Source organism: Mucor velutinosus (assembly GCF_035048745.1).
Source record: "Mucor velutinosus strain NIH1002 chromosome Unknown tig00000093, whole genome shotgun sequence".
NCBI lineage: Eukaryota > Fungi > Mucoromycota > Mucoromycetes > Mucorales > Mucoraceae > Mucor > Mucor velutinosus.
In genome coordinates, this window is record NW_027041907.1 from 2,776,852 (window position 1) to 2,801,586 (window position 24,735).

The following is a 24,735-nucleotide window of genomic DNA, read 5'->3' on the forward strand; positions in this document are numbered from 1 at the left end:
CAGAATCTTTTTTGATACATCATACTAATACAGGCAATTGAAACATCCGATATCTTTGATCAATCCATGTCCATTCCATGCGACAAATCCTAGCAAAGGCCCTCTAAATGTCTATGCCAAATTACTCAAGTATGTTGTATTCATGATATAAGGGGCCATCTTGAAAGCCAGTTTGATGCCTCAGTGCATACATAGCAAAAATCAAAGCATATCGGCTACATGTATGATATGCCTAAAAGCAGGGAGTTGGGCTGGGATTCAATAGCATATTATTGTCGTGTGCAATGAACCGTAAAATGAAAGGGTAAGCCATGATTTATTGATCAGAAAAGCTCCAGGCATTGATGTCATAATGAGTTAGTTGGGTAACGCAATCTTTTCCTTCTTTCGCTTGGGTAATGGGGTTGAAGTGAATGTTTCTTGCTCCACTTCACATTCTTCCGGTGGCAGGCGATAATGTGTCGTACGGCTGGATGTCTTTTCTTCCTTGAGTTTTCTACTAGAATTATAAACTTAAATTCATTATTCAGACATTGATACGGATGCAGTACCTCTTTTCGCCAATCTCATGTTCCTCCTCCTTCTTCACTGTAATTTCCTCCCGAATCATCTTTTCTCGTTCCTTACTGCTATTTTGACATGACGCAACCCTCTCTCTCACTTGATTCTCTAGCAATAGCCGAGCACCCAACTGATTTTTACCAGACGCCTTGGATGAAATCATGACAAGGGCACCGCCAATGGCAAGAGCAGCACCTCCAGTGGCAACAGCTGTACTACCCAGCGCGAACCCACCCAGGGCGGATAATCCGCCAAAAGCGCCCACACCCCATCCGGTTGCTTCCAGTTTTTTGTGTGACCTAGGATCCAGTCTCTCTAGTAAATCCAACAGTTGCTTTAATTGAATCATATCAGTTCGAACTCGGTTGGGTATTTTGTCTTGCATCTTGTCATGCTCCTCGATCCACACGTCCGTGCTCTGAAGGATGCTTTGAACTTGAGCTATTAGTATTTCTAATTGATTGTGAAATGACACCTCGCTAAACTTGACGCTTGCTTGATAAGTGGAGTAGAGTGAGAGTGAGAGAATGCCTGCTGCTGCTGCTGATTTAGTAAGTGTTTCTGCTGTTACAGAAGGCCCCAGCACTTGTTTCTTCTCCGTGTTGTCATCATTCTTCGCAGCCTGGTTTTGCTTCTTCTCTTTATCTTGCTTCTCCTTTTGCTTCATTTTCTCTCTTTGCAGCTCTTCTTCATCCTCAGATTCTGAAGACGAGGACTCTTCTTGGTTGCGGTTAAAGAACCATCCTCTGTTGTTCTCTCTACGTCTTCGTCGACGTTCTCTCTTGTACTCTCTCTCAAATTTTTTGAACTTCTCCTGCTCGTACTTTTTCTCGTTTGTTTTCTGCATGTATTCAGTTCCACATCGAATAACAAACTCAGTGATGGCCCTTGTTCTTTCAGAAGTCAAAAGAGATCCAAAGTAGCTTGTAGGCACAAAGTTCCTGGTCCAGGAATCCTCAGCTGTGGAATTGATGGGTTTTTGCTCCTACCTGTCATCAGAGACATGCATGGTAACCACAAAAACTAGACTTTACCTTTTCATTCTTGGGCAGCTCTTGGAGAATATGAGGCGCAAAGTCGAGCAGTGTGCGAATTGGCGTAGTAAAATCACCTGTTTCTCGATTGTAGAGTTCGCTAGGGAACTGATAATCCTCGAAAAAGAACTATTTGCCACATCAGTCAATCCAGTAAGGACAATTGAGATGAGTCGCTCTTACCGAAGCCATTGTTGTAAATGTAGTATATTGCTCTCAAATGACGTAAATGCTAAAGAGATGCAAACAATCATCCATGGATCCAAATAGGATCCACATATTAGGCAAGTTATCCAATTAGATGCAGACAGAATGCAATCGCATTAAAGATGAAAAATTGTCACTGTATGGCTTATCCTTTTGTCCTTTTTTTCCTTGATTTGGACTTGCCCTCAATCCATTTAAAGTTTTTTTAAATTCGACAGCTTCTCTTCTTTTTTCATATATACATCAAAGACTGATTTACAATGGGTAAAGCCAGAGAGAAGAAGAACTCCAAGGGTAAGTTGCCGTATTCAGTGATCCAGATTCAGCGCTCTAATGCCGTCAAACAGGACGTTTGGACAAGTACTACCATTTGGCCAAAGAGCAAGGTTATCGTGCTCGTTCTGCCTTCAAGCTCATCCAACTCAACAAAAAGTACAATTTTTTGGAAAAATCTCGAGCACTGATTGATTTGTGTGCTGCTCCTGGTGGTTGGTAAGTTGATATCTGTATATAATATGATACAATGCTGATTGAATGACATTTTTATAGGCTTCAGGTCGCAACAAAGTACATGCCTCAATCCAGTTTAGTTATTGGTAAGCATTGATCTCCCAGTTCCATGACACATTCTAACAACAGTTGTCCCTCAGGTGTTGATTTGGTTGCTATTAAGCCAATTCCTGGTGTTATTACCTTCCAAGACGACATTACAACTGAGAGATGTAGACAAAACCTCAGACAAGAGATGAAGACATGGAAAGCTGATGTGTATGTAGTGGCTGTAAAGCATTGATCTATCAAATGACTCATGATTGTATCTATAGTGTTCTTCATGATGGTGCTCCCAATGTCGGTAGAGCTTGGGTTCATGATGCCTTCTCTCAGTCAGAGCTTGTACTCGTTTCATTGAAGCTCGCTACTGAATTTTTGGCCAAGGGCGGTACCTTTGTTACCAAGGTGTTCAGATCCAAAGATTACAACAAATTGCTCTGGGTGTTCCAACAACTTTTCCGCAAAGTAGAGGCCACAAAGCCCCCTTCTTCTCGTAATGTCTCTGCCGAAATTTTCGTTGTGTGCCGTGATTTCATTGCCCCAAAGAAGATTGATCCTCGTATCTTGGATCCCAAGGCTGTCTTTTCTGATGTTGGTGCTGAAGAACAAAAGAAGATGACTGATATTTTCAAGCCTGAAAAGAAACATAGACACAGAGATGGTTATGAGGATGGTGATTATACCATGCACAAGACTCTCGACGTGATGGAATTTGTGCGCTCTCAAGATCCTATTACTACTTTGGGTTCTTACAATCAATTCACTTGGGAATCTGATGAAGCAAAAGAACTATTAAAGCGTGAAATTACCACCGAAGATGTCAAGGTGAACACTGAGGATTTGAAGGTGCTCGGTAAAAGTGATTTCAAGACTCTTTTGAAATGGAGAGCTACGCTCCGTGAGGAATACAAGATGGACAAAAAGGAAGAGGAGAAAGCCAAGGCTGCCTTGATTGAACAAGAACCATTAGACGAAGACGAGTTGTTAGAAGCTGAGCTTGCTAATTTGACAAAGGAAGAAGCAGCCAAAAAGAAAAGAGAGAGAAGAAAGGCCAACGAAAAGAAGATGAAACTGATTCAACGAATGCAATTGAACATGATTATTCCCACCGATATTGCTTTAGAAGATGGAGGTGTGGCCGATGACGAAGTGTTCAACATCAAAAAGATCAACAAGGACGACTCTCTCGCTAAACTTCATGCTGGTGATATGTCCATGGCTGATGAATTCGCTGACGACGACGATAACAACGATATCAAGGTTGATAAAAACTTGCGTGGCCGTGTGAGAGAAATGGATATGGAAATGGACGAAAATATGGATTCTGATGAAGAATACGAGCGTGATCTTGAGCAGCAGATGGATGAAGCATACAGCCGTTATAAGCAAAGTAGAGCAGAAAGAGATGCAAAGTTCAGAGCCAAACAAGTTCGTAACGAAGATGATGAATGGAATGGATTCGATGACAAAAAGAAGAACGAAGACAGAGACAAAACCTTTGATTCTGATTCTGAGTCCTCCAACTCTGAATCTTCCGAATCTGACAGTGATTCTGACAGCGATAGCGATAGCGACAGCGACGGTGATACAACAATGAAGGTCGCTAAGCCCAAAGCACCCAAGGAAAAGAAGTTGAAGATTGCCACAAAGTCATCTAATTCCCTCATGAATGATCTTGGAGAAAAGGCTGCCTTATCCAAAAAGACTGCTAGTGGCCTCACAACGTCTGCATCCATGTTTTTCGACCAAGATATCTTCCAAGACGTGGCACTTGATGAACTTATGGAGAACGAAGAAGAATCCAGTGACGACGAACAATTTATCCGTGAGCAATCTCGCAAGAGAAAGAGAAGCCAGAAGGACGAAGAATCTAGAAGTGATGATGAAGAACAAAATGGCGACAGTGATTTCGAGATTGAAGCAACCGAAGATGCCGTTCCATCTGACGAGGAAATGTGGGATGGTGCTGAAGACGAGAATTCCAAGGCCATGAAGAAGGCATTAGAAACTGGTTTGACAACAGCGGAAGCAATCACTTTGGCTCGCCAATTAGCCAACAAGGAAAAGACTATTGAAGATTTCATCGATGACGGTTTCTCCAAGGAAGCTTTCAGAGACAAGGATGGTCTTCCTGAATGGTTCTTGGACGACGAAAAGCACCACAACAAGCCCAACTTGCCTGTCACTAAAGAAGCCATGAACCAACTTCGTGAGAAGCTCAAGGCACTCAATGCTCGTCCCATTAAAAAGATTGCTGAAGCCAAGGCTCGTAAGAAGTTCAAGGCCGTACAAAGAATCACCAAAGCACAAAAGAAGGCCACCGATATCGCTGATAACCCAGATATGTCTGAAAAGGAAAAAGCAAAGAATATTGGCAAATTGCTGGCTAGAGCTACTAAATCAAAACCCAAGAAGGATGTCAAAGTGGTTGTTGCAAAGGGTGCTAATCGTGGTGTGAAGGGTCGTCCTAAGGGTGTCAAGGGCCGTTATAAGATGGTAGATGGCGTCATGAAGAACGAAAGACGTGCAGAGAGAAGAAGAGAAAAGAAGGCAAAAAAGAGAAGTGGCAATGGTCGTCGTTAAAGCACACCTTTTTCACTTAAACTATAGATTCCCTTTTTATTCATTTTAAGCCATTTTTCGTTTTTTATTTCTATTTTTCAAAATTATCTTGTATTAAAGCTTTCATGTAAATTTATTACTCATACATTTGTGTCTGTGTATATTTTGTGATAATGGGCCTCTGAGATTGCAGCCTATTATTTTCTTCCTTGAATGATATTTGGTGATCTTGGGGTAAACGAGGTAGGATAGCTCAGCTGTATTCGTATCACGGTTGGCACGATCTGAAAACATCTTTGTCTGGAATATTGGCTGTATGTTGGAAAGGGCATCTTGTTTGGTTATGCTTGTACGGAATCAAGAAAGTTAGCAACATCTATAAGAACGTGGCATTGAGTAATATTGATTTACTGCTCCTTCTTATTTGTAATTGGCGTACGACAATATATATTTATGATGGCAGTATTTCTCCTGGTATATATTATCGTTGCTCCCTTTCAAGAGTTTGACAAGAGCTTGCTCATTGTCAAGGAACAGCTAAAACGTTGGGGCTAGCATTGCATCTCAGTGAATGGACCTGGGATATATCAATGCTATTAGTATATGCTGAATTTTCACTCTTCAACAGTTCAACGTCAAATATAAACCCTCTATAAACAATCTGTAGCAGTGAATCTGGCTCTTCTGCGATGCTCCATGTCTGTATCGTTGAATTCAGTTCCTATACGAGCAGATAACATATTTGCATTGTACCCAACTACTCAAAAGCATGCAAACCACTGCCAAATCAGGATAGACTTGAGTCGTGTTTTCTCGCTTTAGAGGCCGCTTTAGGCCACCAGAATAGCGCCAAACAATTGCTCTCACCTAGCACTTGCTTACTGACGCCTTTGCTCAACTTTTTGTGAACTCAAAAAACATGGCCAAAAATCGGTTCAAAACCATGAGGTATCCCTCATGGTTTCCATCGAAATTTAAACGATCGCATTTTTTTATCTTGAAAATGAAGACTTTTACTATGGTATGTATTGAATCAAAATGTTTCTCTCGGCTCGTAGCAACCTCTGAAACCACTTTTATGAGGCTTTCATATGCAAAATATGACTACTTTCGTTAAAAACCGCTTTTCATATTTTCTTGAATTGCTCGATAAATTCAGTCAAACCACTTATTACAGTTGGCACCATTGTAAGCGCCTTGAAAAGTACTTCAAGAATGTATTAGGAAGCGTAAGGTGATCATCACAGTTTATATAGTCGAACATCGCAAAATAGATTATAGAAGTCGAAAAATAATAAAATCTGTCCAATCTTAAACAGAAAAAAAAACAAGCTGAGTTTGAATCAATTTTGGCGGCGGCATTGCTGCTGGCTGGCCCAAATGCCTTTCTGATGATGACAATGAGGATTGCGATGCTGATTAAATGGGGATGATGGAGTTGAAAGGGCATTGATTAGCACACATACTTTTTTTTGGGGGGAGCTTTGCCTCATAAAATTGCCTTTTGCAATGACAATATCTCAAAAAAGCCGCTGTAAATCTTATACAACTCCTGTGTTTACTTATGACCAGCTTTATGTCGCCATCTTATCAAGAGCATCAGCAGCAGCGAATGATATGTTAATTCTATCATCAGAAAACGAAGATTGTGATGTACAAATGCTGCATAAAACTTGAGTTTTCTTTCACAACGTCTCATTAACAGGTTTCTTTTGATATCAGTGTAAGCAAAAAAGGATGCTTCTATTTGATATACCAAAATTTTATCATATCTGATTTAAAATGTCTTTGGTGAGAGCCCGCAGAGCAACGCCGACATCGAGCGGAGCGAGATAGATTGGCTAGTAGTTCATATGCGAACATACAGTCTTCCTGTAATATCTCTTTCTGCTCAAGATTATGTCAAACGCAGCGAAATCTGGATGCATTGGAAGCTTGATTTCTCCTGTTACAAGCCGCTCTAGACCGCCAGAATAGCACCAAACAATTGGTCTCATCTAGCATTAACATATTGACACCTTTGCTCAACTTTTTGGAGTCCAAAAAAAAACACCTCGAAAATCCTCCAAAAACCATGAGGTATCCCTTATGGTTTTTTTTTCGAAAACCAAACGATCGCGTTTTTGACCGCAAAAATGAAGACTTTTACTATGGTATACGAGCCTTTCAGCACTTCGGGTGGTTTCCTGACCTACGCTTCGCTTCGGTGGAAACCAACCTACGTTCAAACGGCTCGCGCTGCCGCGGGCCTTTGGCTAATATCCCAAAATTAATATAGCTAAAATGTTAGAAGAGGAACCCTGATTGTTGATTGATATATAATCACTAATCATATGAGTGTTTATGCTTCGGATGGTTCTCACCGAAGCGTAGCGAAGGTAGAGAACCAACCTGCGCAGCGGCAGCTCGTGCTACTGATTTCTCTTGCGTATTTTATCAAAATACTGCTACTTTCATTTTGACCCTCCACTTACACATAGCAACCCTTCATATTATCTGTGGATCTGATTCTTATGTGATGTTCTACATCCATATACACGTAGCTACTTCATATACGGGCAAGCAGCATACTGGTATTCCCACTTTTTAGTCCTTAGTGTCCCTAATACAGCAAAATATGAGTGCATTTGAGCTGAATTTTCTTGCGTTCAAGGCCGTTTTAGATCGTCAGAATAGCCCCAAATGGTTGCTTTCATCTGGCAGTTACTTTCTGACACTTTTGCTCGACTTTTTGGGGACCAAAAAAACATGGTCAAAAATCGACCAAAAAGCATGAGGTATCCCTCATGGTTTTCATCGAAAATCAAACGATCGCATTTTTCATCTTGATAATGGAGACTTTTACTATGGTATATCTTGAATCAAAATGTTTCTATCAATCCAAAGCAACCTCTGAAATTATCTTTGTGGGACTTTGATATGTAAAATTTCGACATTTTGGCCATAAACCTCTTTTCATATGTTTACAAATCATTTAATAAGTGAATTCAAAACATCTATTTTACTTAGTACCATTGGAAGCGCCTTGAAAAGTACTCCAGGAAAGCTTAAGGAAGCATGGGGTGATTATCATACTTCACTTAGTCGAATCTGCAAAAATAGCTCGATCGAGTCCAAAATTATCAAAATATGTCCAATCTGGAACAGACTATGATTCTGGGTTTGAATTAATTTTGGCTGGTAGGGCCAGCTGGAAAACTCATGCCCTTTTCATAAGGCAATACAGTAGTAAATGCCCTTGAAGCGTATAGAAAGTAGGTGGAAGGTCATAGCACTATCGTTTATAATGATATTTTATTGCCTTCTATATCGTTCATAATGATATTTTATTGCATTCTATATTTAATAACGTTAGTCTGGACATTGACAATGCATGGGTTGCATAAAATGTCTGCAGTAAGTAATGAAATCTCTGAGGCTCTGAGACGTCGCTCAAATAAAACATTGACAGCATTGAGCAGAGGAAAGAGGGTAGAAACAACAGTGGTTTTTGTTGATTGATTGTAAAATCATTATTCTCATATGAGCCAGGACAGATAGATGCCTTGAAACTCAGGTTCCATATTAGGATTGTAAAGTGCAAAAGTACTGAACATTTATTATGTTATGATATGAGCCAGGTCTGATAGATGCCTTGAAACTCAGGTTCCATATTAGGATTGTAAAGTGCAAAAGGACTGAACATTTATTATGTTATGATGATATGAGCCAGGACAGATAGATGCCTTGAAACTCAGGTTCCATATTAGGATTGTAAAGTGCAAAAGTACTGAACATTTATTATGTTATGATATGAGCCAGGACAGATAGATGCCTTGAAACTCAGGTTCCATATTAGGATTGTAAAGTGCAAAAGTACTGAACATTTATTATGTTATGATATGAGCCAGGTCTGATAGATGCCTTGAAACTCAGGTTCCATATTAGGATTGTAAAGTGCAAAAGGACTGAACATTTATTATGTTATGATGATATGAGCCAGGACAGATAGATGCCTTGAAACTCAGGTTCCATATTAGGATTGTAAAGTGCAAAAGTACTGAACATTTATTATGTTATGATATGAGCCAGGACAGATAGATGCCTTGAAACTCAGGTTCCATATTAGGATTGTAAAGTGCAAAAGTACTGAACATTTATTATGTTATGATATTGAACCAAAATGTTTCTCTCAATCCAAAGCAACCTCTAAAGCCATGTTTGTGAAACCTTTATATGCCAAATCTCGATATTTTGGCCAAAAGCCTCATTTCAAAACTTCTAAAATTACTCAATAGGCTCAGGCAAAACATCTGCTTTACTTGGCTTTACTGGAAGCGCCTTAAAAAGTACTACAGAAAAACATAAGGAAGTATGGGATGATTATTACATTTTGTATAATCGAATCTCGCCAAATAGTTCAATCAAGTCGAAATTGATCAGGATTTGGCCAATCAATCCTGAACTATAAAGTTTATCGGGATTTAAATTTGATCTGCCTGGTGGCAAGATCAATTTCACTGTTACGAATGCAATCAATGCTTTTAAAGGTTGGAAAGAAGAGTATTGCGAATAGAGAAGTGCCATGATATGGTTCGGCTACTGCTTATTGCTTTTATTGTGCATTTCTATTCATATGATAAATTTAATTGTTACAAAGCATGCTTTCGAATTTGAATTCAAATGCGAAATATGAAACTGGCTACTCTGATCTAATGATTGCTTCATTCAAATGTTCGTCTAACTGATTTTAGAGTAACCTTTAATCAGAGCCATCTAATACAATGCAGCACCTTCCATTGATTTTGCATCTTCCCTATGACATCGACCCATAGAGTTACTCGGCGATGTTTTTAATCGGATGATGCACACGATCCGTTCAGAATCTTACATTTGGTTCGCGTTTCCAAAGTTACAAGCACAGAATGCGGGGGTCCTTTCCCTCACACATGAAAACTGCATGGTTTTTGTATCCGTGCATTATAAAAATGAAGCGTGCAAAACACAAATTACACATGAAAATCGCCCAAAGTATATCATCAAGCGCTGGCAAATGTCATCACATAAGAACTTAAAACAAATAGGGCTAGCAATTGCTGACAGCCTGAGGCATGCTTAGAACAAGCAAACTTGATTCATGTCGCACAAAAGGAAAGTCTAGTCATTTCGGACCATACGCAACTACCTACATATGCTTTTCAAAACTTTTTTAGGCCGATTTTCTCCATCTACTTTCGCCCCTTCCCCTTTCCTCGTTCAACAAGGCCTCATGAAGAAAGCGTTAAATTTAACTGGTTAAAGCAATTGAATACCCAAAAAATACAGGGATTATATTTGCTACGTTTTGGTGGTTTTTTCGTCTTTGGAATAGGAAACCTTAAAACGATTAGGCTTTTCTCTAAACTTTTCCGTGTGTGAAATGATACTTTGCAAGGGCCATTAAAGTTGATTTGTTGCTTTTTTCCAGCCTTGCAGTGCATGGTTCTGTTCAAGTATCATAGCATGAGAAACCCACAAGATATTGTTAAGCCTTTCTGTACATACATGGATATATTTGGAGACAACATTTAAGTGTCAAGTACTCATATGCACTGTGCGAAAATACTGAAAGCTATATTTGGACACATTTTTATTTTTTTCGATCCGTTATAAAATCAAGCATACAAATTGCCGCGAGATAGCTAGACCGTTTGCTACGTCAAATCATACAAAAATCACTCAGTAAGCAGCAATGCACTCACGAAACTCTAATCAAGTCAAGGCGAGAGTCTGGATACAGCTTGACAATTGTGAAAATTATGCTTATTCATTCTATAAACTGTTTTGGAATTATATAATGGAATGTCGTGACACAAAATCAAACAAGTGTAGCATGTACAGAAAAAAAGAGTGGATGGTTTGACAAGGCTATTGACGACCCCACATTTCTTCATATGTTAAAATGTCACTATTTTACCCGTTAATCATAATATTGTATTACCTTTGTTTTTCACACAATCCAAGTCTAGTATAATATGAGATGAGTCAAAGGGATGTTTTTTTTAGGACCATAGTTTGTTTTGGCGGAACCTTTTCCGTTACTCATGAAAAGAAAAACCATCCGATATCTACATGTTGCAGGTTTATCAAAACTTAATCATACACCCAACATTTTGAAAAGAATCATACGACATTATGTAATTATTTAGACTGATTGAAAGAGAATTATAATCAACTCATTTAATCCATTAGTGAGCTGGAAAACCCTGAACTTTAAACCTTCATTAAATTTCCCCGGAAAAGCTTTTTACGTTTACGATATCGGATTACAAACGATCGACCTTTTAAACTATACGAGATTATTACAAAACTCCAGCACACACGCAAATTTCCGAAGTATGTGTTGGGGGGGTTTGTTGCACCATACATTTCCAAATGTGCGCACAAAATCAGAACAGTGATCAGACCAAGGGATATTTTTTTATTACAATTCGTAAAAAAAAAAAAAAAAAAAAAAAAAAAAAAAGCTATTTTTCCCACCCTATGTTTGATTTTTTTTTTAAAAATCATCCTCATCGTCATTTTCAATATCCCAATCATCTAACAGAGATTCGCTTTCTTTTTTCATGGCTGCTAATCCCGTAATTTCTTCCAAATACAGTGGGTCTTTGAGCACTTGTTTGACAAAACTCAGATGATTTTCATCATACGCATTCAGGATCTTGAAAGATGAATGATGGACTGATTAGAAGTGCACAAGAGGGAGATAGGAGAAAGATTCATACCTTTTCTGAGCACGCTGTACACTTTTCATATGCTTGTCCCACTATCAACATGTTGCTAAATTGCCCAAGAAAGCCTCGTATCTGATGTGGAAGCAAACCCAGAATAGAACCAGAGGATTGAGTTTGGTTATTAGACGTATCAGCTCTTGCATTGATCCTTATCACAGCACCAACACCATATCAGTTCAAGTCCGATCAACAATCAACGTTTACATTTCATCACTTACCCATCTGGATGTTGTAGCAATGATACCATAAGTTCAACCGCCAGAGCACCAGCGATAGCCGCTAAGCCTGGTCTGGTAACAGTGCATTGTTGATCCAAGGTGCGATCTGTAAGGGACTATTGTGTCATTTAGTTCTAGACTCAAACGCTAAATAGACATCTTATCTTACATCTGTAGGTGCAACAATATCATTACAAAAGTAACAACCCAATTCGTTTTGCTGTTGATGTTGACGTGCACCGTGTCTCATGACGAGGTATGTGTCAAATCCCAAGGCACTATTGATGACCATCTTGTTGTGCTTTGCCGCTAATACGGTAGGAAACCATCGGCTTTCTCTGCTATCAGTTAATAAGAATACAACGTCATGATCTGATACTAATTGACTCAGTTTATCGATATCTTGAGAGAGCTGTTCATCCGAAGTTTGTGCATAGTGACCAGGCATAGGTATAGATAAGTCGTAACCTTCTGATACGATAGTAGGCTGAATTAATTTAAGGTTTTTTGCTGCAGATTTAGCTTTCAGGGCACCACCATTCAATGAATCTTCGAAATGATACAACGGCTGGCGAACAGGATTGGAGAACGATACTTTTCCGTTATCGACAAAGGATATATGGCGCACGCCCCATCCCTACATGTAGTTTAGTTTGCTGTTCAGTCGGTACAGACAGAGAGACTCACAATCAAACATCTTGCTACATAGCATCCAAGAGTTCCCGCACCGAGCAGTAAACATTTTGTTTGCTTAATCTTTTCTAAATCAAGATCAGGCATCAAGCGCCACCTCATTAATTTCAGATTGAGGTCTACAGACGTATCGGCTAGTCTAGTGCATCGTTTTGTTGTTATTTATCAATAGTATCGTCATTATTATTATACTTTTACCTCGTAGGATCCATCAACGGGCCCAGGTCTGCCATTCTGGGACCAAGTTTGCCTTGCACGTTTCGTTCCCACCCCACAGATTTCAAGCCTTATGTATTTGTTACAACATTAATCAATGTACATTTACGGAAACAAAATACTAATGAAACTTACTGTCATAAGATGCTGATTCCGGTAACTCCACCTTGATAATAAAAGAAGTGTCTGGCTGATGTTGACGCCAACAGAGTACAGAGACTCTTCGTATATTGAAGGATTTGACTACAAGATACAGCAAATTTCTCAGCGGCCAGCCAGGTGCATCAGTCGATGAAGCAGGATCCACAAATCCAATGATACACTACACAAGTGTCAGCATGAAAGTGGATGCTAGTTTGCCCTATCTTACATCTTTGTTATCAAACTCGCTCAGCGGTAGCACATGTTGATTATTCTTGATAGTGAAAAATGGCCAATGATGATCCATGCTCTTCAATGAGGCGAGTAAATCAGCGTCAATCGAGTCTTGTTTATGCAACAGTGCCCATGGTTCACTTGGCATGAAAGCAGGGAATCCAAACCAATAATAAAATTTGTATTTTTTCAAATCAGCAAATGTGAGCAGCAGAAAACTGCCCAGCGTGCTTGGATTTTGCAGTGCTTGACCTGTTTGAACTGCATTTTGTATCTGTATACATGATTAATTTTTTCCCATATACTGCCATTCCATTCCTCGGCTTGATTACCTTTTCTGTTACTTGTTGAAACAATTGGTTCTTATCAGTCGTGCGAAATTCCTCGATAGTATTTGTATTGACCAATGTTCCCTTATAGCCAAAATACCCCATCTTTCTATATAATTTTTTTATATGTGAGAAGAAAATTAATGCAAAATCACCCTCATAAACACAAACATATGAGTTTCCTCTTCCAATCCGTCTGCAGGAATATGGAATCGACCTGGAATATTGATCGTTTCATTCTTCTCATTCGTTGCTGTGGTTGCATGCGTATAATAGCCTCGAATGGCTTGGGACTCTGATGATAATTTGAGCACGTTCAGCTTCTTTTCGACCAGTGATTGCCAGAATGACGCATCGACCGATGAGTTGAATGGGGTAAATTTTAATATATTCATTTGTAGAGAAACAAGATAAAAAAAAAGAAAATAGAAGGGCTTGCGTAATTCCTCACTCTAATACGCCAAATGCGTTTATCGTCCTGTGTTGTGTGTGTTGTGCGTGCGTGCATATGTGTGAATTTTACTCAAATCAACATCTTGTGACAGTTTGTTTCGTTGGTTGCCATGACAACATTGATTCCCATGACAGTTAAGCTATATACATGTACATTTTTGCATTTCATTGTGCTGGACCGAGTAACATGGCAAGAAGACTGAGGGAGAAGAGAATGTGTATAATTATTTGAGACGGATAGAATAGGGGAGTGAATCCATTTTAAAATAATGGGGGGAGCAGTAAAGTATATAAACTATTTCACATGTGATGTGTGTATATACATTTAACGAAATGTCAAATATATATGTGGGTTGTGTGAAAAGAGCAAGTGCCATGATTGGGTACATCCACCAATAAGAAAAATGCACAGACAGATTTGAATGATTTTCATATGATGGTGGGATGGCAAGATTCTTCATGATTGTCTATACAAGATCCAGGCAAAAATTGCGTGATGTATATTCGGAATGACATTGCTGCAATGTACGAAGTGATTTAGAAATAAAGGCGGAACGTTAATGAAGGGAAGAAGGAGGCATGTTGCAGTAAGAAAGCACATTGCCGACGATCTGGAATTGATTACCCCACAACACTCACTCTCTCACACACACACAGGGGGGGGGGGCGGGGGGGCATATGAACAAGGGGAATAAACAAGTGAAGGGGAGAAGGAGAAGGAAAGAATAGGAGATTTCTTTTTGATATGGACATAGATAAGGGAGTTTTACTGAAATAAATTAGCATCTCTTTTGTTTTTGTATCCTTCCAAGGTCTCATAAAATTGAATACATGCTGTCATTGTCTTGATTTACATTGCTGGTTTTGTTTATATGCTGTCTTCTTCACAAGGGAAAAAATCAACTCTAAAATCATAACGTGTGAAATACTACGAAAAATCAGGGATTACCATAATTGGGTTATCAACATCCCTCATCTTTTTCGGATGTGTGGAGAAAAAGAGTTTTGTTGCTATTGTAAGCATGTCTCACAATCAATGCTCCCCCCCCCCCACTGAATCTGTTATCTCAGCCATCATCAAAACCCCACTTACCCAATTTGTCGTTTTCTATCGACTATATAAACCCTGTACTTTCTCACCCTTTGCAATGCATTTCTTTTTCGTCTTTCTTCTTTTTTTTTAATTTCCATATTATACACATCATGACCACATTTATCCAAACTTCTACTATGCATCTTTCTTGTCCCAAGAGAGCTATTACACCAGTTGATAAGGCAAACATCCCTAGACCTTACAAATGTCCCATCTGTCCAAAGTCATTTTATAGACTTGAACATCAGACCCGTCATATCCGTACACACACTGGTGAAAAACCTCATCAATGTACATTTCCTGGTTGCGCAAAGAAATTCTCACGATCTGATGAATTAACAAGACATGTTCGTATCCATACATCCCCAAATAAGAGACGTGTTCGCAAAGCAAAGTTGACAAAAGCAATCCAACAACAACAACAACAACAACAAAACCATCAAATCCAGCAACAGCAATTGCAACAGCCTGTCATGCTCGTTGCGAGATCTTTACCCCCTTCTCCCGCTCTTTCTACAAGCTCAAACTTCTCTTCCCATCACTCTGACAACGAGGAAATGTTGTTTACACCTGATCAATCTCCAACTCTCTCTCCTACTACCATCTTATCACCCATTGGATCACCTAGAATGTCCATGTTCAAGTTGGCACCTTTGGAATGCAACCAGTTTGATCCTGTCTCTGCTCGCTCTAGTAGTTGCACTCAACCCAGCCTTATGGATCTCTTAAATCGTCCTCCTCAAGCCCGTGTGTTGCCTCCAATTAGCTCTACATCTCATTTTATGCCCTCTAATGCTGCTGCTTCTTCTGAATCAACATCCTCATTACCTTCAATCCATTCTGTTGTTCAATTCTAAATAACCCATATTCTCACAAATCAGCAATTTTATATATAACACATCCCCCACTCTTTCATTATGTAGACTTTTTTTCCAATTAATTTAATATTGTATAGTACCAATGCACAAACAACCACATTAGCAATTATTATATATCAAACAACCCTACTCTCTTTTTCTTTTATGTACATAAATAACAATAAATCACATTCTAACGAAAAACTTATATTAAAGTATAATGATTTATCCGACATTACCCTAAATTTAATGATTCTTCAGCTATGACCCAGATTCTCCCGTTTTAATTTTCCACCCTGTTTGCTTATCTAAAAAAGCTGTTCATTGGTTGAAAGAGTGCTTCTATTCAGGGTTGTAAAGTGTAATCGCACGTGGGGCGGACCTTATCTGTCGTACGATTGGAAGATACAGCAAGGGTGGGCTTTCCCCCCGCATACTCAATTGTCCAAACTGATTGGATGTTTGTTAATCTCTCATCATCTCCACCCCGCATAAGCATCATATCATCCGTTCTTTTTACAGTGCAGCCCCTAATGTTTCCCGGGCTCATTTTCCAATTTTCCTTTTTTTCTATCCAAGGAGGGAGGGAGAACAAGTAAGAAGACGTTGGAAAAAAAAGAATTCAAGGCGTGTGTAATTGAGAGGTCCAACATTGTACGTTCATTTGTATATTTTTCACAGTGATCCCGGAATCAGATTACGATAAAACGTCATTTTACAATACAATGTAAAATACTTGCTACTAAAAAGCCCAGACTCCCCTTTATCAGGATTGGAATTCAAAATGAGGTGATATTACTTTGAAACGATGCTATTTAATTTGCCAATTACAACCCACTATGAGTCAAATATGACATTTCTCAAGTCTGATATAGCCCTTTCTCCAATGCACTCCGAAGACCCTCCATTGAGGAACGGGAAGATGCTGTATAAATATCAAAAAGATAATGCCTTTTCCATGCTACAAGTCGACAGCATCATTAGCTGATTTTTCTTATCCGTTGACTATGGCCAATAAGGTTTACCTTTTCCCTATTTCTCCATTCCATTTCCCTTCCGTACCTCTCCCCCAACTCCCTTTTACAATCCAAATCAATAGATGACAGCTGGAATTTTTTTTATCTCATTGTCTTTGTGTTTGCCTTTTCTTTTGTTTGGTCGGGAGGTTGAGAATGCGAAATGATACGGAGTTGCTCTCTGTTTGGGATCACAAAGCACATCACAGAGCACACCACACCATCCACACATATCAAAATTTACATATCATTTAGATCTCCTTGTGTAACTAATTTCCATAGAAATCTGTAATCTACTATTATTATGATACAGTGAAATCATACTTGGCAGTGATGATGAAAGAGATAAAATTTCTGTTACTCTTATACACTTTATACTATGGAGAAGATGTCAATTGTCGTTTTTGTATTTGATGGAATTAGATGTAGAAATATGATGCGTTTCACAATTTCACAACAATTCCACGTGCAGTCTATAAAGTGCTCTTGGTGGGGTAACATGTAATAGATTTAAAGCTGATAACAGAGCCTAATTGAGGTTCTCCACTTTCCATTTTACATATCAGCATCCCTTGTTGCTGGCTCAAATAAAATGCTATATATAGCAATCGTTGATTCTTGATTATTCAGACAACCTCATGGGCGAATGTAATGGTGGAGAAATTTTACATTTGATCAAGTATAACGACTGCCTTAGCGTGGGATCTTCTCATTTTTATACATATTTGGCATGCCTTGTATTTTCTTGTAGTACTTGAATATCGCACACCACAGAAATCCTATCATCTTAGATAGCATGTAAAAGCAGTACTCTCCTCTTAATGAATCATATGAATTTTTTTTTTTTTTTTTTTTTTTTTTTACCTAAAATGACATGAAATTACCTTTTCTGACATCTGATATCTGCTTTCGATACAGTACAATTTTTTTTTTTTACTATCAATTGCGCATTATATATCTATACATAAAAAAGAAACTATACATTAAATTTATTCTCCTCGTGAATTACGGATTTACCCCAATATTTAAAAATTTTCAGGCCAAGTCCGTCAAAAGCAGCTTATCTCTTTAATGAATGCAGCAAGTAAATCATCGCAATTTTCTCATTCTTTGATCTAACTCTGCATGAGGATATTAGTTCTTCCTTTATGTGTCAATTTCGATCAAATGGGGGACCATTTACCGTGTGTAAAATGGCTGATATACATGCAGCTCGGTCGCTCCGAGCAAACATTGGCATTTTCCTGAGCTAATGGTTTCCCATCTCTGGAACTGTCGACATTTATTTCTCGTTTTTTCTCATACTATTGAGTATTTGAATACCTTGTTTCACTGAAACGTATGTTACTAGCTTGTCATTTACCCTTTTTAAGATGAAAAACTCATTGATCATTTGTGCATTATCTTCTCATCCTATTTTTAAGGCTCCTTTCGCTCTCTCTCTCTCTACCTCCCCGCCTTATCTAAATTTTCCCCACATCCTGGCCATGCGCAGCGTGAGATCCTGAGAAAACACCAATGGTAATTGCGAAATGCATTGCTTAAAGAAGCTTAGAATCAAATTGGCAAAAATTTTCAATGTAAAACTTTCAAGTTACTCTCTTCTCTCGTAAATGGATAAATTTCTCAGCCTTGTTACTACAGCTTCTGCTTAGCATGATTTAATTTACGGTGACAACTAAACAGCGTACCATCTTAGCGCTCAAGAAAGTATGACAAGATATCTATTTTCAGAACTGATAAGTGAGAATCAAACTCGTACCTGAATCTGAGTTCTCCGTGCAGGAACGTTTGATGACCGCTGCATCCTCTTGATCTACAGTAACTTTCATATGCCTCGAAGTTAGTGGATAGGTCTTGCCAAGTTACATCCAGCCTTCCTTGGCGATTGAAATGTGAAGCGCTAGCGATAATACTGAAATATGGGGAGATCTTTATGCTTGTGAAATTTGGGCACCAGCCCTACAGTGAATAATTTTCTACTTAATAATACATAAGAGAGAAAAAGTATATCTTAATTAACTAGCGTGCTCTGTGAGCGTGGCAGACTATTTTTTTGTGAGTTTGTTGCATTGAGAAGTGTCCAAAATGCGTGTTGAAGCTGCCGCATATAACATGCACTGGAGGTGTTTCAAGCTTCGTAAAACCAGACTCAAGATTGTTTTGACCACTTTTTTTCTTAAAAAAAAAGCTCCACTTTCAGAAGCTTTAGACACATTAGTTTTTAAGATAAAAACGTGAAAGTAGACGCCAAAAAACTACTACTTCTTGGCTTTTGAACAGTAGTAAATTTGTGTTTTTAGTATGTCTGTAGGATGCTCAGTCTTTGTTTGAAATAAATTTTCGAAAAACGTCCAAAAACTGCTGTGCATCTTACCATCTCACATAGATGAGGTGCAAAAAGTAAACGTAACCCAGGCAAATATAATATCAAAAGACTCGCCAAACTCTACTCATTCGTTTGATATGCTTCTTATTGCTTACAAACACGTACCTATATGTTTGCAAATTTTTCCTCGTTTTGGCGCGTAGCCAGAAGCTTAGATTGCCCTGATTTTGGTAACAGGCCATACTATCCATGTGTTTGTCATTTATATTGCATCAATAGCTGTACTTTGCATAGCTGATTAGTATAGTTGGCTTGAAAGTGCAGGCATTCGAATGGCGTTCTAGCTACTATGCTGTTTGTGCCGGTATTGCATACCTGTGTTGTACCAATGAATCGAGTCCACTGCCTATACTCGTCCAAATCGATTTATTACTGGACCACTTATGCAGTAAGGACAATATAAATCAGAACATATAGCTTTATTTTCAAACTTTACGAGTGTTTACACTTCGGTGAGAACCAGCCTGCACAGCGGCAGCTCGCGTTACTGATTGCCCTGGCGTATCTTATCAAAATACTGCTACTTTCATTTTGTCCCTCTACTTATAAAAATTCTTTATATTATCTACGAATCTGATTCTTATGTGATGCTCTACATCCGTATACACGTAGCTATTTCATATACGGGCAAGAATCATACAGATATTATCCCTTTTTGGTCAAGAGTGTGCCTAATACAGCGCATTTGAGCCGCGTTTTCTTGCGTTCAAGGCCGTTTTAGGTCATCAGAATACCACCAAACAATTGCTCTCATCTGGCAGTTACTTATTGACACCTTTGCTCAACTTTTTGGGGACCAAAAAAACATGGACAAAAACAGACCAAAAAGCATGAGGTACCCCTCATGGTTTTCATCGAAAATCAAACGATCGTGTTTTTGACCTCGATAATGAAGACTTTTACTATGGCATACGAGCCTTTCAGCACTTCGGGTGGTTTCCTGACCTACGCTTCGCTTCGGTGGAAACCAACCTACGTTCAAACGGCTCGCGCTGCCGCGGGCCTTTGGCTAATATCCCAAAATTAATATAGCTAAAATGTTAGAAGAGGAACCCTGATTGTTGATTGATATATAATCACTAATCATATGAGTGTTTATGCTTCGGATGGTTCTCACCGAAGCGTAGCGAAGGTAGAGAACCAACCTGCGCAGCGGCAGCTCGTGCTACTGATTGCTCTTGCGTATTTTATCAAAATACTGCTACTTTCATTTTGACCCTCCACTTACACATAGTAACCCTTCATATTATCTGTGGATCTGATTCTTATGTGATGTTCTACATCCATATACACGTAGCTGCTTCATATACGGGCAAGCAGCATACTGGTATTCCCACTTTTTAGTCCTTAGTGTCCCTAATACAGCAAAGTATGAGTGCATTTGAGCTGAATTTTCTTGCGTTCAAGGCCGTTTTAGATCGTCAGAATAGCCCCAAATGGTTGCTTTCATCTGGCAGTTCCTTTCTGACACTTTTGCTCGACTTTTTGGGGACCAAAAAAACATGGTCAAAATTCGACCAAAAAGCATGAGGTATCCCTCATGGTTTTCATCGAAAATCAAACGATCGCATTTTTCATCTTGATAATGAAGATTTTTACTATAGTATATCTTGAATCAAAATGTTTCTATCAATCCAAAGCAACCTCTGAAATTATCTTTGTGGGACTTTGATATGTAAAATTTCGACATTTTGGCCATAAATCTCTTTTCATATTTTTACAAATCATTCAATAAGTGATTTCAAAACATCTATTTTACTTAGTACCATTGGAAGCGCCTTGAAAAGTACTCCAGGAAAGCTTAAGGAAGCATGGGGAGATTATCATACTTCACTTAGTCGAATCTGCAAAAATAGCTCGATCGAGTTCAAAATTATCAAAATATGTCCAATCTGGAACAGACTATGATTCTGGGTTTGAATTAATTTTGGCTGGTAGGGCCAGCTGGAAAACTCATGCCCTTTTCATAAGGCAATACAGTAGTAAATGCCCTCGAAGCGTATAGAAAGTAGGTGGAAGGTCATAGCACTATCGTTTATAATGATATTTTATTGCCTTCTATATCGTTCATAATGATATTTTATTGCATTCTATATTTAATAACGTTAGTCTGGACATTGACAATGCATGGGTTGCATAAAATGTCTGCAGTAAGTAATGAAATCTCTGAGGCTCTGAGACGTCGCTCAAATAAAACATTGACAGCATTGAGCAGAGGAAAGAGGGTAGAAATAACAGTGGTTTTTGTTGATTGATTGTAAAATCATTATTCTCATATGAGCCAGGACAGATAGATGCCTTGAAACTCAGGTTCCATATTAGGATTGTAAAGTGCAAAAGTACTGAACATTTATTATGTTATGATATGAGCCAGGACAGATAGATGCCTTGAAACTCAGGTTCCATATTAGGATTGTAAAGTGCAAAAGTACTGAACATTTATTATGTTATGATATGAGCCAGGACAGATAGATGCCTTGAAACTCAGGTTCCATATTAGGATTGTAAAGTGCAAAAGTACTGAACATTTATTATGTTATGATGATAGATATTAATTCAAAATGCTTCTCTCGATCCAAAGCAACTCCTGAAGTCATCGTTGTGCAACCTTGATATGCAAAATTTCGACTTTTTGGCTCGAAGCCTCTTTTTATATTTTCGTGAATTACTCAATAAGTTTATTCAAAACATCTATCTTACTTGGTACCATTGTATGCGCCTTGAAAAGCATTCCAAGCAAGCTTAAAGATGCATACGGTGATCATCGTATTTTACTTAGTCGAATCTGCAAAAATAGTTCGATCAAGTCGAAAACTGTTAAGATTTGGCCAATCTGGAACAAACTATGAATCTGGATTTGAATTAATTTTGGTTGGTGGGGTCAGCTGGAAAGCTCAATGCCCTTTACATAAGGCAATACAGTAGTATATGCCCTTGAAGCGTATGGAAAGTAGGTGGCAAATCATAGCACTATATTTAGCCATGCTATTTCATTGTATTCTGTAATTAGTAACGTCAGTCTATCAAAATACTTGTTAGAACAACTTTTTTCCCTTTTTTTTTGAGGCTTTGAGAGTGTCTAGGAACTGAATCCTTTATTATGTTATGATGATATACAACTGTTAGTCATATGAGCTTTAAGACTTCATGATAACGTCCACAGTGCCTTTGCTTATTCTAGCACCATCTTGAAACTCCTTTGAATTTGATTCCACTGTCTTTCCTAAGCCTGTAACCACCTTTTCACGAGAACCAAGCGCACCAGAAACCAGCAATTCCTCTACCAACATGCGACTATTCTTGATACAATCAGGAACACTGACGCCCATATAACTAGCACCAGCCAAACTCATCAAGTGTCCATAGTTTTGTTTCAGGGCATGATGTAGCTCTCGCATGCGACCTTCATGACCCACCATGTATTGAGGAATACACTGCTTTTGGAGATTGACCATCGAATGAGTTGGCTTGTCATGCAAATTTAAAAAGACGCTCATGCCCTTTCGTGCGTATCTGTAAGCTAACTCAGGATCCAGTTCGTCAACGGTTGCTTTTCCAAAAGCATCCTTCCAGTCTGCGCCACCAATCATTGCAGTGACCTTGACTACATCTGGTTGCTCTGTCTCTTGACCAGGCATAGCATTTGAGTCAAAAATGACACCGAGAGTACCCGGCACCGGAATTCTGTATTTTGTATCACGATGAGGAGTCAGGAAACCGAACCCATTATAACCTAATCTGACTTCTGGAGCATAGGCAAAGTTGACAACGGCTACATCAGACGCAGGATTATAACCCAAATTGGGCAGTGTATTTGGTGTGATCAGTCTTTCAAGGGTAAATGAAGGAATCGTTGAGATGATATGGTCAGCAAAGAATTCATGAGATTTTGTTTTGATCTGGATAACATGAGTTGATGAAGCACATCCAAAAGCTACATCTGATTACAAACCTTGCTCTCTTTTCCATTTCCCAAGGGTTCAATGGATTCGACCGGATCATTTCGAATGATCTCCACGTTAGGGTGCTGTTCTAACCACGAACGAAGACGGTCAGGCAGGGTCTCCATGCCGTCTTTAAAGCCCAATACACTCATTTTCTCCATGCGCCCAAACCATTCAGGGTCTTTATCTCTTGACCTGACAGCCATACCACGTTCACGCATAGTCGAGGTATTTGCAGCGCCTCTCATCATGCCAACAACGACACTGCCATAGTTTTTTTCAGCTTCGTACAACATACGGAGCGTAGATTGAATGGACAATTGCTTCACATCACCTGCATAAACACCATGCGCGACAGCTCCCATCAAATTGATGGCTGTGTGTTCATTGAATCTTCGCTTCATAAAATCGTACATGGATTCATCTTCGATACCGTCTTTGGGTTCACCGTTCTTAAAGCGAGACCTCCTCAAGGGCTCAAGAGCCCCGGCGAGTATGACAGACCTAAATACGGGAGGCTTTTTCAACAGCATGGAAACAAAACCTGATGGAAGTGTGTTGATCTTGCCGTCGTAGTAAATGTAGCGATTCTTGACAGAGGAGTCTGTCTTGGGCACGCTGAGTAATTTATCATCATTCAGATTGAGATGTTGAATCTAGACATTGGAATGGTTGAGTATTCCTATGCATTCAAGATGACAGAACGTCTTACCATTTCCAACAAGATGGCTCCATTGGGGCCCTCTGGTCGCAAACTTCTGGGACCAGCCTCAAACAGTACAGAGTCTTTTTCGACTGACAATTGAGGCAATTTGTCTCGATTGTATTTACCAGGAGCTACACGGCGACTATGAATCCAACCACCAACACGATCCTTGCCCTCAATCAGAACAATCTTGGTTGTAGCGGGAGCTAAGCGAGCCAAATAGTAAGCAGCAGACAATCCAGAGATGCCTCCACCTAGTACAGCAACAGAAGACATTTTTATATAACGAGTCTAGCAATGCAAGCAGAAGAAAGAGCTTCCATGAAGGAATAGCTGAAAACTTTATATATGAATTTCCGTTGAAGCTCAGCATGTGCTTCATATGGTGTGTTTGTCTCGGGCAATGCGGTAACACTGACCGCTGTGGTCGCAATGGTATCATTTAATCTTGGGCACTTTGGTGTCCTAGATGTGTAGCAACAAATATCAGACAAGAAGTAAAGCGAGTGCTTGCATAAATTGCAATGAGATGCTGAAAAGGAAATGTAGAGCTCTTTTTTTTTTTTCGATGCCAACTCGATACGACATTTAGCTGAATACAGGATCTAAAGACTCAATTGTACAATCCAGTTGCACATAGACTCTTTGATATGCTATCAACTGTAGGTTATGGAGGCGTCAACCAGTAAATGCTGCTTTCAATGTCGTTTTAGGATCGAATGCAGTTCGAAAAAATCTTCATCTCAGTCACATTGGATGCTCTCTGGCTATTATAAAC

At 39.1% G+C, this 24,735-nt stretch overlaps 5 protein-coding genes across 5 annotated transcripts; 2 read left to right on the forward strand and 3 right to left on the reverse strand.

Moving 5' to 3' along the window:
• Nucleotides 1–357: 357 nt before the first annotated feature.
• ATC70_002659 (uncharacterized protein) lies at nt 358–1,787 on the reverse strand (the record flags this gene model as incomplete). Its single annotated transcript, XM_064822029.1, has 4 exons — nt 358–496; nt 552–1,546; nt 1,596–1,724; nt 1,779–1,787. 4 exons carry the CDS (start codon nt 1,785–1,787, stop codon nt 358–360), a joined length of 1,272 nt encoding a protein of 423 aa, XP_064681715.1.
• A 275-nt stretch (nt 1,788–2,062) lies between these two features.
• ATC70_002660 (uncharacterized protein) lies at nt 2,063–4,937 on the forward strand (the record flags this gene model as incomplete). Its single annotated transcript, XM_064822030.1, has 5 exons — nt 2,063–2,096; nt 2,150–2,294; nt 2,352–2,398; nt 2,453–2,570; nt 2,627–4,937. The coding sequence occupies 5 exons, from the start codon at nt 2,063–2,065 to the stop codon at nt 4,935–4,937; spliced, it is 2,655 nt and encodes an 884-aa protein (XP_064681716.1).
• A 6,496-nt stretch (nt 4,938–11,433) lies between these two features.
• ATC70_002661 (uncharacterized protein) lies at nt 11,434–13,894 on the reverse strand (the record flags this gene model as incomplete). Its single annotated transcript, XM_064822031.1, has 10 exons — nt 11,434–11,595; nt 11,660–11,816; nt 11,887–12,002; nt 12,056–12,523; nt 12,574–12,718; nt 12,778–12,865; nt 12,931–13,117; nt 13,166–13,444; nt 13,503–13,608; nt 13,671–13,894. The coding sequence occupies 10 exons, from the start codon at nt 13,892–13,894 to the stop codon at nt 11,434–11,436; spliced, it is 1,932 nt and encodes a 643-aa protein (XP_064681717.1).
• A 1,261-nt stretch (nt 13,895–15,155) lies between these two features.
• Nucleotides 15,156–15,902, forward strand: vid27 (Vacuolar import and degradation protein 27; the record flags this gene model as incomplete). The annotated part of the gene is made up of 1 exon (XM_064822032.1): nt 15,156–15,902. The coding sequence occupies one exon, from the start codon at nt 15,156–15,158 to the stop codon at nt 15,900–15,902; it is 747 nt and encodes a 248-aa protein (XP_064681718.1).
• Nucleotides 15,903–22,444: 6,542 nt separating this feature from the next.
• ATC70_002663 (uncharacterized protein) lies at nt 22,445–24,233 on the reverse strand (the record flags this gene model as incomplete). Its single annotated transcript, XM_064822033.1, has 3 exons — nt 22,445–23,206; nt 23,260–23,907; nt 23,964–24,233. The coding sequence occupies 3 exons, from the start codon at nt 24,231–24,233 to the stop codon at nt 22,445–22,447; spliced, it is 1,680 nt and encodes a 559-aa protein (XP_064681719.1).
• Nucleotides 24,234–24,735: the final 502 nt, after the last annotated feature.